This window comes from Lytechinus variegatus, chromosome 12, assembly GCF_018143015.1.
Source record: "Lytechinus variegatus isolate NC3 chromosome 12, Lvar_3.0, whole genome shotgun sequence".
Classification (NCBI taxonomy): domain Eukaryota; kingdom Metazoa; phylum Echinodermata; class Echinoidea; order Temnopleuroida; family Toxopneustidae; genus Lytechinus; species Lytechinus variegatus.
In genome coordinates this window covers 14038464-14052553 of record NC_054751.1, presented here as the reverse complement: position 1 = coordinate 14052553, position 14090 = coordinate 14038464, and the positions used below count along the sequence as shown (strand labels likewise).

At 35.7% G+C, this 14090-nt stretch overlaps 1 protein-coding gene across 1 annotated transcript; it reads left to right on the top strand.

Annotated features, from left to right (window-relative positions):
* The first annotated feature begins 51 nt into the window (after window positions 1-51).
* LOC121424738 (mini-chromosome maintenance complex-binding protein-like) lies at window positions 52-13830 on the top strand. The gene is made up of 14 exons (XM_041620499.1): window positions 52-342; window positions 2066-2145; window positions 2736-2876; window positions 3953-4096; window positions 4955-5254; window positions 5877-5980; window positions 6495-6661; window positions 7151-7274; window positions 7956-8073; window positions 8600-8765; window positions 9420-9553; window positions 10134-10304; window positions 10882-10970; window positions 11679-13830. Exons 1-14 carry the CDS (start codon window positions 285-287, stop codon window positions 11815-11817), a joined length of 1935 nt encoding a protein of 644 aa, XP_041476433.1. The 5' UTR covers window positions 52-284; the 3' UTR covers window positions 11818-13830.
* Window positions 13831-14090: the final 260 nt, after the last annotated feature.

The following is a 14090-nucleotide window of genomic DNA, read 5'->3' as shown; positions in this document are numbered from 1 at the left end:
CCACAATGCAAATTTCGCGCGATGAATGAATCATGTGTGCAAAGCATTGTCTAGTAGGTATATAGGCCTAGTGGGACATTTAAATTTGCTGTGTTGATGAATACGGCCGACCCATTGGAAGGTCCGACTTTTCTGTGAGAGCTAGGAACAAAATTCTCGTTTTCTCTTTGAATATCTGAGTCGATTTTACGTTGTTGTTTTTTTTTACATCATTTTCCACTGAATTGAAGTGAGGTGAGCCGAAGTGAAGTTCAGTGAAGTCAAGTCAGACTTTAATTTCAATCATGCCGGGAATAGATGACTGGGTGAATTCACCTCTTGATATTGTACAGAGTTTATTTGGTGAGTAACGAATTCATGGTTTGGATGAGGAAGGGGAAGGAAAAGAAGAAGGAGATAATAGAATGAAGAGGAAAAGGAAGAGGGGAAGGGGGACGAAGAAAGAGTTTGAAAAAGAAAGAAAGAACAAGAATCAAGAAGAGGAAGAAGAAAAAAGAATTATGGAGCAAGTGGATGATTTTCCTGGTATCGTGTTAAAATTTGCTCTAGATCTAGGCCACTCACACAACATGCGAGGTTAGTAATACTGACCTCGCACAACGCATGTGATTTCATAGTGGACTTTTGACGTTTTCATTCATCACACGAATGTGAGGGAATAAAACACGCCAAACCTTTCAATATTTCTCCACTATGACTCTTGTAATTGTACATTCGTATTTTAACTTCATTTTAAAAAGGAATTATTTATAAAACTGTTTTTATCGCTTACCTCCAAATATCAACCGTTCAATCCGTCCTTAGTTATCCTTAATACTGCGGTGGAAATTACGCAAACAACAATCGGAATTCAATTTTGCCTATCGAACATTCTCGATTCAAGTCGTCGGCGCATAATAGGAAATTGTACCAAAAATCAACAGGTTGCATCTCATGTATATACTTATAGGTAAAGTACGCCATCTTTTGACAAGATGATGATGAAAGTGGATTGAACGAGCAAGAAAATAATGCTGATCGCCTAGAATGCAGCTAGCAATACAAGCTGCAGAACCGTAAACAAACCGGCTTGTGAATAGTATCGCGCGCCCTCTTTAGGCAAAAATTGATATCCACGCTGATCCAGAGGCATCTACGTGAAGATCACGAAAAAATGCTTTTATTTTATTAAAAAAACAGCAAAGAGAAGTCAACAAACGATCCATATGGTTTGGTAAGTGTCATAGCACAATTAGAATTCGTAGCTATGATGTAAAGTCATAGTTATTTGAGCTAAAAAGGTGTGAAAGATTTGCGTGTACCAGGTGCATATGAATCCTTCACACACGAGATGATTTGAAACCATGGATGGATCTAGGCCTGCATTTTTGAAAGACTGCTAGATCTAGAATACACCAAAATTCTTTTGTGTAGCAGATTATTTCCACATTTTTTAGGAGTTTATCTAAAGAACTTGGTTGCAAGTTTTTCTCTTGTGACCAAAAATGCTTTTTTGACCTTGACTTTGATTAGCAAAATTATTCCCTGGAGAAGAAGGGGATGAAGAAAGATGGGAAGAGAAGAAGTAAATAGAGCCTAGAGGAATATTAAAAGAGGATTGTCTAGGCCTCTAACAATTAAGAGGAAGAAGAAGGATGGGATGGAGAAAAAGAAGATAAAATGAGGAGGATTGAGAGCTAAAGTAAAGAAGACAACAAAGAATAATTGGAATGAATAGTCTTGGTCTTCTTCATGTGTCTGTGTTGTGCATCAAGTGCATGTATTATTGGCACATTATTAGTTTATGAAATTAAGAAACACTTTAAAACTGGAATCCTTCTTGGCCTGCTAAGACAGACAAAAAGTATTTAAATCTAGAACAATATCCCCTTTAAGGTATGAGAACTTAAAATTTAAAACCTTAACCTTTAATAGAACTGGATGAGCGGGTTCTACAACTTGTAGCTTGACCAGACAACTTAACTTAGATTGTCTGGTTTAACTTTTTTAGGTTAATTTCTAAATTGAAGAGACTTGAAACATTCTTCTATTTCTTTACTTTTGTTGTCATTCAATTCATGTGCAGATGCTGAAAATAAAGAATGGAGTAACAATGTCGACGGGTACTTCAAAAATCGTCTGAGTGATTTCACAGCATGGCAGAGGGTAATTTTTTTTCTGTTGATACACAGCCTTTCTTTAGGAAGAAAAGACTTGAGCTTTTGGCGTTGATTTCAACATTCTCACTTTTTAGCCTAGTCCTTTCTTGACACCTTTCTATTTAAGACAAGGACCATTTGAATTAGATTATTGGACAAAGTGGGAACTGCTTTATTACTGAAGAGTAAACCTTACTGTATATCTTGTGGCCTTTTATTTTCAGCCATAATTCCCAAAATCCCAGTTATTCCCTGTTAATTGTAATTGTTTTGTTTAAAAGAAAAAAGAATACCTAATTATACCTCGTCTATGTTTTTTATCAGTTTACATGCCAAATCTGTCAGTAGGCTCTTATTTGATTTCATATATTTCTTTTGACATGTACATACTTCTATTTCACTCTTCTTTGAAGATTTTGGTGCTACATCCAAGACAAAATTCTCATTGTTTGTAATATCCATCTCTGTTCTTCATTTCAAACGAAAGAATTACTGTAATAATTACCATCGATGTATGGGACATGTAGAATATATGTTGTTGAATAGTTCTGTGCTTTATTAATATACAATTCATGTATTTTGGGGGTTTTATTTAAGATTCCGTCTCTTAACCACACACCGCTCCACACCTTGAAGCCCAACTCACTGGTACGGTACCGATGTATGGTGCAGGATATGTTTGATCCAGAGTACTACCTTGGGGTCTACGAGGTCCAAGATAAAGCCAATAATACCACAGTAAGTGAATCATCTGCTGTAATCTTCAAAGGGCTCGAAGATGAAATTAGGCTTGGATGCATGTTATGAATAGAGGTTGACCCAGTCTACCAAGAGCAAACTGGGATGGGGGTGGGTTTGGGGTGCAAAATATTAAACCTGGTTTGAGAGGCAATAGACCAGTTCGTACTTACAAAGTCACTATCCTAAATCACTAGATCCCACATATATTTAAGACCCTAGAGGAGTCTTTGTGCATTTCGATCAGACACAATTAACATGGGTGTCCCAAGAATAGCTTTTAATTCCACTTTGATGAATTAATACCTCGGTTTAGATATCAAAGAATGCACCATTAATTATATGAACAAGAGCTCTTTTCTATTAATTAACCTACCTTTTATAATCAATGATGGTTGATGTTTGGAATACCCATTTGCCTGATTTTAGTGTTGCTATGTCGGGAGGTCATCTAAGAGTTTTTTTTTTTTTCATTTTAGTTCAAATGACCTGCTTATACTCAGATTATACCTACACACTGGCTTCAGGCCAGTTATACCTCAGTCACATTTGCTCTGGCGGTCGTACGTCAAATCGAAAAAAAATCATCGCATTTTTGTAAAAGCTACGTATCAGTGGTTTTAATAAAATGAAGCAGCCATAGAGCAAATGTGACTGAGGTATTATAAATGTAAATTTCGATACAATACTAATGCCAGGAGGCTAACACCTTCCTTGAAAATTACCCCAAATTTAGGATTTGTGTGGAATATACAGTGTTACATGTTAATTTTTCTTCAAACTTTTTCCTCCCTCGGTTGAATAAGTGACTGGATGGAATTGGTATTGAATTCCCCATGGAGATTTGCAATAATATTGGTTTTATGATGTGTTCTGTCTTGGTTTTATTTTCTAATTCTGTATTAAGAAAAAAAAATTGTTGAAATGGATTATTTGTATACAGGGTCCCCTTGAAAACATAGCTAATTAAACTACGTTCATCGAGCCAACCTATTTTTTTTTAACGAAATAGATTAATCAATGAACAGATGCAGTTACGTGAAATTGGTGTCATTTTTACTTTCTCTTTTCTGAAGTTCCTAAGAACTGGGAAGTATCAGGATATAGCAGAGAACACTCGTGATCTAGAAGTCAACTTAGAATCAAGAAGGAATGTCACTTGTGATCGTCAGACATTATATTGTGTTCCAGTACCAGGAGAAAACAACTGGATCAAACAAATATCCTTTTCTGTTGTAATATAGAAGTAGTTGTAGTAGTACTAGTAGAAGAAGTAGTATTAGTAGTAGTAATAGTGGAAGTAATAGTGGAAGTAGTAATAGTGGTAGAAGTAGTAGTAGTAGTAGTAGTAGTAGTAGTAGTAGTAGTAGTAGTACATGTAGTAGTAGTAGCAGTAGTAGTAGTAGTAGTAGTAGTAGTAGTAGTAGTAGTAGTAGCAGTAGTAGTTGTAGAAGTAGTGGTAATAGTGGTAGTGGTAGTAGTAGTAGTAGTAGTAGTAGTAGTAGTAGTAGTAGTAGTAGTAGTAGTAGTAGTAGTAGTAGTAGTAGTAGTAGTAGTAGAAATAGTAGTAGTAGTAGTGGTAATGATATTGATAATGAAGGTGATGATGAAGATAATGATAATAAATAAGTAAATAGATAATATGATTTTCAGTCAAATATGCAAGGCATGCACGTGACGTGACATACAAATAATTACTGAAGAAATAACTAGAAGAATATAATGAATTATATAAAGGTATGTCTTGTTTGATCTTGATGTTTGACAGAATAAAGGATCTCTCCACTACATGGTTTTGGGGGCTTGTTGTTCAATACAAAACATAAAAATAAAAACTCACAATGTTAAGTGGATTGCAATATGATAATAAAAGTCAGAATGAAACACACTGCTATCTCTCTCCCTTTTATTCTTTTTTAGTTATTTCTGAAATAAAATAATTCAAATGTTCATGAAGCATACTCCTTTTTTTCTTTATTCAAGAGAGACTCCATGATGAAATCATAGTGCTTTTATTGTCTTTTATTAAGACAATCTAATTAGTACCATAATGTAATTTACCTTAACTGGATGTTAACGGCTATGAGGAAACGAGCCAAAAGATGACAGGTTCCCAACTTGACCCCAGCTCTAGTTCTACATCCAGGGTCAAGAGAGCTCTTGATATTGACGAGACCACACCCTCAACATCCCAAGATTCCTCAGTGACCCCTCAGCAGAATGGTGATGCGGTAGCCATGGAGAATGGCGGGGATGAAGGAGATGCGGAGAAGAGGAGCAGAACGTCGGATGGTGGAGCGGCAGGAGGAGGCACCAATACCACTGTGGATCTTAACTTCCCCATTCCAGGGGAAACAGGGACTGCTTGTCTTGTTAAAGTAAGATTTTATTCAATATACCCAACATGGGGCTTATTGCCTACATGTAAAAGATGTCATTATAGTAACTCTGCCTTCTAATGACAAATGAAACATGATGTTGCTGTGAAGTTCTGAGTAAGACACTAACATGGTACACAGTCACAGATAAGGCATTTTGATTGATGAGTTTAGTACACGCTGTGATGTCACCATTGTTAAACACATAACAAGAGATTGAATATGGACACTGCGCAGTAACTACCATGGTAATTGATGTTACTATGTTATGATGTACTCATTTGTAAAATGCAAATTGAAAATTCATATCTCAAACACTTTGACCTGAATAGTAATCCCATGGCTCCTTGATATTCCTGTTAAAGCTTCGTCATTCCATCCTCATTTATTTTTCCATTATATGATTTTTTTAATTTTTTTATATTGATAAAGCCTCATTTTGATAAGACATTCTTAATCAATCTGTATTTATGTTTCGAATAAATTAAATCCCAAGAGGAAAATGAAGAAATAAAGAAAGACACTGTTGCTGTTAATTTGAAGAATGAAAGTTGTACAAATGATTGTATTGGGCAAGATGAAATATATTTGTTTTGGTTTTGATTTTTTTTTCCTTGTGAAGGTTTACGATCAGATGGATGTGTTCAAAGTAACAGATATGGTAGAGTTTGTAGGTGTTCTCTCAGTAGATCCGTCATTGGCACATTTCGCTGATTCAGAAGAAGAGTAAGTTTATCTATCTCTGTTTTAAATACTATTTCCTTCCCTAACCCCCCCTCCCTCCCCCCTCTATCATACCCCTCCCTCACTTCCTCTTCCCCCTCCCACTCCATATAAGAAAGAGTTACGCCATTTGCATGTTAAAGAACCTACTTTTCTGTTTGAAAAGAGTGATGACTTTTTTCTCAGTGAAGTAGTCAACATTTTTTATTTACTTCATTAAATTTGTAAATTCAATCCATAGATAATGTAAATAACGCTATGAAAAAACAAATCATACCATTTAACATACTAAACTTTACAGATTAATATACAGGTGTGCACTTATATGACACATTGTGTTGGTAGTGTCAATAACTCTCAATCAATCAATCAATCCTTCTTTCAGAAATATTACTAAGAAAAGATACTAGGTTAAATCAACAGAAGATTGTTTGTTTGTTGTATTCCACATGTATATCTGATAAATGATATTTACATCTGCATTATTAGTTTGTTCATTACTTTTTTTTGCTAATAGGTCAAGTTTAGGAGATGCAGTCGAATCAATGGAATGTATAGAGGAGCAGAACGCTCATTCTCCGCCCCCATCACTGATTCCCAGGTTACACGTGATCGCATCACGGAAGCTCTCTCACATCAACCCTCACATACCGCATGATATCAACTCCATCATGGGAAAATCATGTAGGTATTCCTAACATGACATGTATAGCATCTGCATGGTTAGATTTAATTTTTGTTAATTCATTCTAATCCATATTAATGATGTAAATTCTCCCCAATCTCTTTCGCTAATATAAATTCTCCCTTATCTCTTTCACTAATATGAATTTTCCCTAATCTCTTTGATATGAATTTTCCCTAATCCCTTTGATATTTATTTTCCCTAATCCCTTTGATATTTATTTTCCCTAATCCCTTTGATATTTATTTTCCCTAATCCCTTTGATATTTATTTTCCCTAATCCCTTTGATATTTATTTTCCCTAATCCCCATGATATTTATTTTCCCTAATCCCTTTGATATGAATTCTCCCTAATCCATTTAATATGAATTCTCCCTAATCCATTTGATATGAATTCTCCCTAATCCATTTGATATGAATTCTCCCTAATCCATTTGATATGAATTTTCCCTAATCCATTTGATATGAATTTTTCCTAATCCCTCAGTGGTAGAGAATGTACTGAAGGAGGCAGGTGTCATCAGAGACCAGCTAAGATGGCTCCTTAGTCAAGTTCTTTTATGCGATGCCCTAACAGCGGATTATCTCATCCTTCATCTTTTATCATCAGTGTAAGTTTCTTGACAGTTCGCAACCTTATCTAGAAGCTGTGCACAACTCTACACATGTCTGGTGAACCTTTCTCGATGCAAAATCTGGGCCACGTTTTTCAAAGACTTGCGATATATCCAATCGAATGCAACTATGGAAGGCCAGCAAAGTCAACATATAAAATGCATGTTTGCTAAAAAAATTCGAGATATGAATGTATATCCATAAATTCATTGATTTCTTGACAGTTCGATGTGTTCTTCTTTGTTTACAAAGGACATTTTGCTAATTTCCTGTAGAAAAAATTATGACTCTGATGGATTTCCATAGAGTTACAATTGATTGGATCAATCATAACTCTTTGTATGACAGGGCCCATAGTGAACAAGTGAACAATTTCTATAAAAATTTTACTATCAGCCAATCAAATTGAATGATTTCAGTAGCTTAAAAAAACTCTTATTGCAAATTTGTTATTATAACGAATTCTATGATATGAGCCCTGGATCTTTGTGAATTGAATTACTAATTGTTCACAATCATCTAACCAGAAAGTTTCACACATGACGCCTACAATTATATATATATATATATACAATGGAATATTCTCTGTAACTTTGTAGAAAGTATCTTTTATATAATATAAATCATCTGATCAGAACTGATTTTCATCCTCTCTTTCTTTTGTTCTCATCTTGTAGGTATGCAAGGAGAGAGGTTTGTGCTATAGGGAAGCTGAGTTTAAATCTCACAGGCATCCCACAAGACCCAGAGTTTGTGACGACCCTCTACTCGTTGATAGAACAGCTTGTCTCAAAAGTAAGTCATACTCAGTAACTAGCAGTGTCCAGAGCATCAGCATTAAAGAGATCAATTGATCTTATCAAAAGATAGAATGTTACTTCTGTTTAGTGGATTTTAATAGGCTTATATAGGGAAGGTCCAGATTTTTTTTAGAGCATTTGGTATTTTATCAAACTTATCCGTCATCTATTTATCTATAATATATTCAAATGGGGTATTTTTTGGTCTGAAGGTGAACATTCCATCATTTGTGATTTTTATTTTGTAGTAATCATTTTAAGGTACTCTCATCATTCTTCAGCCCTTACAATCAATTTATGACTTTGTAGTTCACTGAAGCATTCACCCTCTGGGATGTAACTAATTTGATAATATTCCTGAAATTATTTTATTTTCACGTGATGGATTATTACAAAGCTAATGGAAAGTGATATTCTTATGTGTCAACCATTTGTCTGATGTTGGGGCAAAACATAAACAAGCCTGAAATAAATCATGTATAGAGTTGAACTGATAGTTTTCTGCCTTCTTCATCCCACAGTCCCACCTCATGCCTCTGACGTTGGCTAACATGAACAAAATGAAGTTAATACCCAAAAAGGACTACACGGCAAACAGGTTAACCAGTGGCTTACTTCAGCTCACTGAACGAACCCACCTTATTTTGGATGAAACTGCCATGCAGCCCGGCAAGTTGGATTCTCATGGTGAGCTACTATAAAACAAATTTTTACATTTCAATTCTGAGCATTGGTACTTCAAGAGACCCATAGAAGCATTATTGGATTCATATTTTACAAACATTGTACCAAGATCTAAAGCCAACTTTTATGAATGTAAAATGTGATATTATAGAGCATTCACTCCCATTTATTTTATAGAATGGGCAAAATTTGGGGTACGGTAATACGGCATCACATTTAAAGAATCAGCAGTTGTGTTTAAACTTGTGTGTACATTTTTGTGTAAAGTCATGCGTAACATGTACACCAAACTGTTGTTGCTGACTAAATTCAAGATAGTTGATTGGCTGAGAAGCTCTGACTGTTACTATGGCAATGATATAAATGGCCCGTTTGTTAGGTCAATCAATAACAACTTTCACGATATGGTCCCTCGTACAATTAAGGACTAGGGCTCCGTAATACTTGATTAGCGATCAATCGCTAAATGAACTGACCAATCAATATCAATGTAACACGCGCATTAGGTTTAAAATACTGACCATGGACCAATCAGTGCGGTTCTTTCGTATTTGCAACTCATCGCAAACCTTTGTGTTACGGAGCCCAGATGTCCTTCAAATTCTATGATAAAACATTTTGATCACAATCCATATCACTTGACATGTTGGTATTTAGGTTTGATGAATCTGGCTGCCCTCGGAAACGTCATCTCGTGGCAGAAGGTTGATTATGACTTTCACTATCAAAAGACAGAGTTCCCCACCAACATCGGGGTCCTGGTCCTATCGGATGGAAAGTCCATTCTCCAGGTGAGTGTTAAAGTGTTTTATGTATGGTTATGTAATAAATGACCCCTGCAATCCATATTCCAGTTGATTCCTACGAATGCACATAGCTAAATACAACTCGTATGCTGTCATTTTAGTAAACAAATTGGTTTTAAAGATTATGAACTTTTAAAAGAAAATTTTTAATTTGCTAAGCTCTGCCCATCATAATAGAGAGCTCAGATCTCATTCTCTTCATGACATCATCTGTCAACCATCAGCCAATTGTAAGTGAGCTAACAAAGGGACAGTGGTATATAGCTATATCTGACCACATGCTAACAGTCTCAAAACAAAAGATTCAATGCTGCGGCATCACCAGAAACAGAAAGGAAAGTGGTATTTCATGAAAGCATGGAATTCCATCGACATTAGCATGTGCTGAGCTGTAGGAAGTTGCATCCAAATTGAAAAGCAATAGCACTTCATTTAAGTTCCAACCCCACCATGGCTAATCATCATCAACCTACCTTAAACAGATTGTTCTGCTATAATTATATAAACACAAATGACCTTTGAAAGAGGAAACGGAAAAGTAATGTTTTTTTTTTCTCCTGTGTAGACCGATTGCCGAGTCCATCTGCAGCCTAAGAGGGACCAGGTCAACATGGCTGACGTCCAAGCCTCGGTCCAGCAGGCTCTTAGGTCTGGGACCATCGACCTGGATAAGATCAGGACCTTCCTTGAAGTCTTACCGCTTCTGGAATACACCATGTCTGAAGATGTTCAAAAGGTGGGCCATTCCACAGGTTTTCATCACTCTACATTTTTAGGTGGTTATTTTAACTAATAATTGAACACCAAAACTGGACACTAATTTTGCATTTTATTGGACCATTATGATTGTTATAGTCGTAATCTTTAATGATTTATAATGTACAAATTTTCATGCAGAATTTTTCATGTAGAACCATCAGCTACTTGTCTTTTTCTTCAATATTTCTCCACAGATCATATAATCATGTGCAAAATGCATGTAATACATTACATATAATATTAAACATGTACAGAAAACAGAATTTAAATGAACTTGTTGTGCCTTGATCAATCAAGATCTCAAGTAAACTTATTTTGTTGCATATTTGTAGTGCGTTGCTTGATAGATTTCACCACATATTTCAAATTATACGATAAGGCAATTCCATGAAATAACCATTTTCTCCAGTCTTACTAGTTTGCTGAATTTGAGATCATTACAGTCTTTCATTTAAACTACATGTAAAAAACAATGTAAAACCATTTCAAGGTAGTCCTGCAAATTAATATTTTTTTATAGAATTTTAATGGTTGCTTTTGTTTTATCTTGACAGTTTGTTGAACAAGACTTTGTGGAGGCAAGGAAGAGTGACCCAAACAAAATGACCCCAGAGGACTTCCAGCATCTTCTTGTGATCACAAGGTCAGTAGATTTTTAAGTCCTGTCTCTTTCATATCTAGCATCTCTAGTTATAATAACACTAATTTCATTTTATTGAATTTGCAATATGTCAGGATCAGTCATTGTTAATTGCTTTCAGCCAAGCCAAAAATTACCACACACACACACACACACAAAAAAGACAATCTGACCTGATATTTGAGGGATCATTGGCCCTAACAGCTTTCTCATATCATAATCTGTTTTTTTATTTTCCACCGAAGTAGTGATATATTCCCAGTATTTTACAGTAATATGTTCAAATTTTGATTTTCTTTTACCGTTTCCCCATTATGCATCCAGCAATTACTAACATCATATAAGATATGTGCAATCACATCATATACTTGTAAGCTGTCATTCAGTCAATAATCCAACGCTTCATTCTATTTTGGATTCACATCACACTTATGGCAATGGCCGTACACTCTTCCTCCACTTTACATGATTCGGCACATTCTCCAACCTCAACCCAACTCCTACACTTCTCTCATCTTTCTTGTGGCATTTACTGCCTCATTGAACCACCCACTTCAATCCTAAAGCCCTTCTTAAAACATGCTTGCCATCCCTTCTCAGCACATGCCCATACCAACATACCCGATTGCCTTCACCACCTTGTCCATCACTTCTTTGAAACCAAACATCTAATTCAAACAATCATTTCTTTATTCTTTTCATGTCATTCAGATTACTGAGTTTGTCGTTAGGTCAGCCATCTTTGACAATGCAGATCTGGGAGAGGGCGAAGAGGATGGAGGCCGAGCGCAAGAACCGTCTCCAGAATGCCACCCGTCCTGCTGCTTCTTCTGCCAATGCTGCACAGTAATCACAGGATTACAAAGACTGGCGTTTCATTACATGAACAATTTCTAGTTACTTCTGCTGCACAGTTGACCTGAGATTACAAAGACTGGTGTCCCATTGCAGGAACATTTTCCAGCTACTTCTGGTGCGCAGTTGACCCAAGATTACAAAGACTGGTATCCATTGTAAGAACATTTTCCAGCTACTTCTGGTGCGCAGTTGACCCAAGATTGCAAAGACTGCTATCCCATAGCAAGAACATTTTCCTGCTACTTCTGGTGTGCAGTTGACCCAAGATTACAAAGACTGGTATCCCATTGTAAGAACATTTTCCAGCTACTTCTGGTGCACAGTTGACCCAAGATTACAAAGACTGGTATCCATTGTAAGAACATTTCCTGCTACTTCTGGTGCACAGTTGACCCAAGATTACAAAGACTGGTATCCCATTGTAAGAACATTTTCCAGCTACTTCTGGTGCACAGTTGATCCAAGATTACAAAGACTGGTATCCCATTGCAAGAACATTGTCCAGCTACTGCTGCACATTTAATATTTTTGATGATGCTCCACAGACATAATTGTGTTTTTCACCAATAAAATTTACAAAGAATGTGTTATAAAGACTCCATACCTACAAGTTGTCCAGAGAGTTGTCTGTTGAATCTTGTCAATGGGGTAAATGCTCATTATTACTATTTATATAATGCAGAGAATACATGATATGTTATCACGCTGGTCTGATGCACAAACTTGCACCAATTGACCAATCAAAATGATGTGCTCTCTCTGCATCGCCAATAGTTAATATGTGTGACTTAAAGCTGTCATCTGAAAGATGGCTTCTGATTGGTCATTTTCATTCAACTTCTTAAGCAGAGTTCTTGACAGTGACTCATGAAGCATGATGTTAAATATTTTCTCTTAGAAATTTGATCTCAAACAGATGAAACGATTCCAGATTTCTAGTTGCTTATCACAAATAGAAATGGAGATCATTGACAGGCACTGCATGAAATGCTCTGTGCAAATTCAGTCTTTTTGTATTTGGAGCTGGTTATGTTCTATGAGTTTATATTCCATATTCCTTTTTTTAATCATCTGCTGTGTTCATTATAGATTGCTTTGAATTTATTTATCGCATTTACCTGCCATTTTGACTCCTGAATAGCAAAAATATCTGTAAAATAGCCTTCAAAACGGACATAATATCTGTTTCTGTTTCAGATTTTCTAAGGTTCGTGCCTCTACACATTTCATGAAATCTCTGAATTGTTCCCCAGAACTGAAGATTTTGAAATCGCACTGAAAACAATGATAATGTTCAAGTTCTTGTTTGAATATAACAGTTTGAACTTGATTTGTATTATCAAAATTCTGAAATTAGGGATATTCATGAAATTTTGTTTTTAGGAAAATACCACATACTGCTTTCAAAAAGTAGCTTTATTATTTATACTTCCAGTATATAAAGTAGAATACTCATTGTTGATGAGGCTAATATTCTTTAGTGGATCACTGTTTGCTCAATAATACCTAAAAGAATAGGCCTACATAAATATGAGGATGTGATGATTTTTTTTAATCTAAATAATTCAGTTTTTGTACCATTGTAATCAAACCTATTCATGATGAGCTAATAGGGGGAAAACACAATTTTATAAATATGGAACTGTTTTTATTTAGCATATTGCATGATGGTTCTTGGGAGCATTACATCATTTTCATCTGACAAGATGTCATATTTGACATTTTCCCTTGAATTTGATTGGCTGAGAAGCAGTTACTATGGTAACTGTTGGACAAATTGGGACTTGTCATATAAAACATCCGACAAGTCCTTTTGTGAAATGTTCCCGATGTCAGGATAGGGTTTCCTGGACCCTGTTACATAAAGCTTAGCGATTAATTGTGGTTCTGTTTTCTATGATTGATTGCATTGATTATTGTGTGTGATCAATTGTAGAAATCAATTCTGTGATCAATCGTGAAGCTCTATTTTACAGGGCTCTGTTCAACATGTGGTTGATACTAAGAAAGGGTAGACGGTTGGAATGAGAATGGATAGTGAGGAACAGCTGAGATGAAATTCAAAGAGAGATAAAGGATGTGTTTGTAGGCATACAGTCTGTAGGTTTGATATCAAGGCAAGTCAATTATATTATAAACCAACCTCTGAGTTTGCCTATCTTGTACCATGCCTCTTTATTTACCTTTACTGATTTGAAATTATGCCTAATCCTTCAGCTGAACTCCTCTATACCGGTATTTTTTTTCTTTTTACTTATCTTTAAT

Coding starts and splice junctions, on each gene's coding strand:
- LOC121424738 (XM_041620499.1), top strand. CDS start 285: ATGCCGGGAATAGATGACTGGGTGAATTCACCTCTTGATATTGTACAG. Junction 10,305..10,881: donor TGTCTGAAGATGTTCAAAAG/GTGGGCCATTCC, acceptor TTATCTTGACAG/TTTGTTGAACAAGACTTTGT. Junction 10,971..11,678: donor CATCTTCTTGTGATCACAAG/GTCAGTAGATTT, acceptor CATGTCATTCAG/ATTACTGAGTTTGTCGTTAG.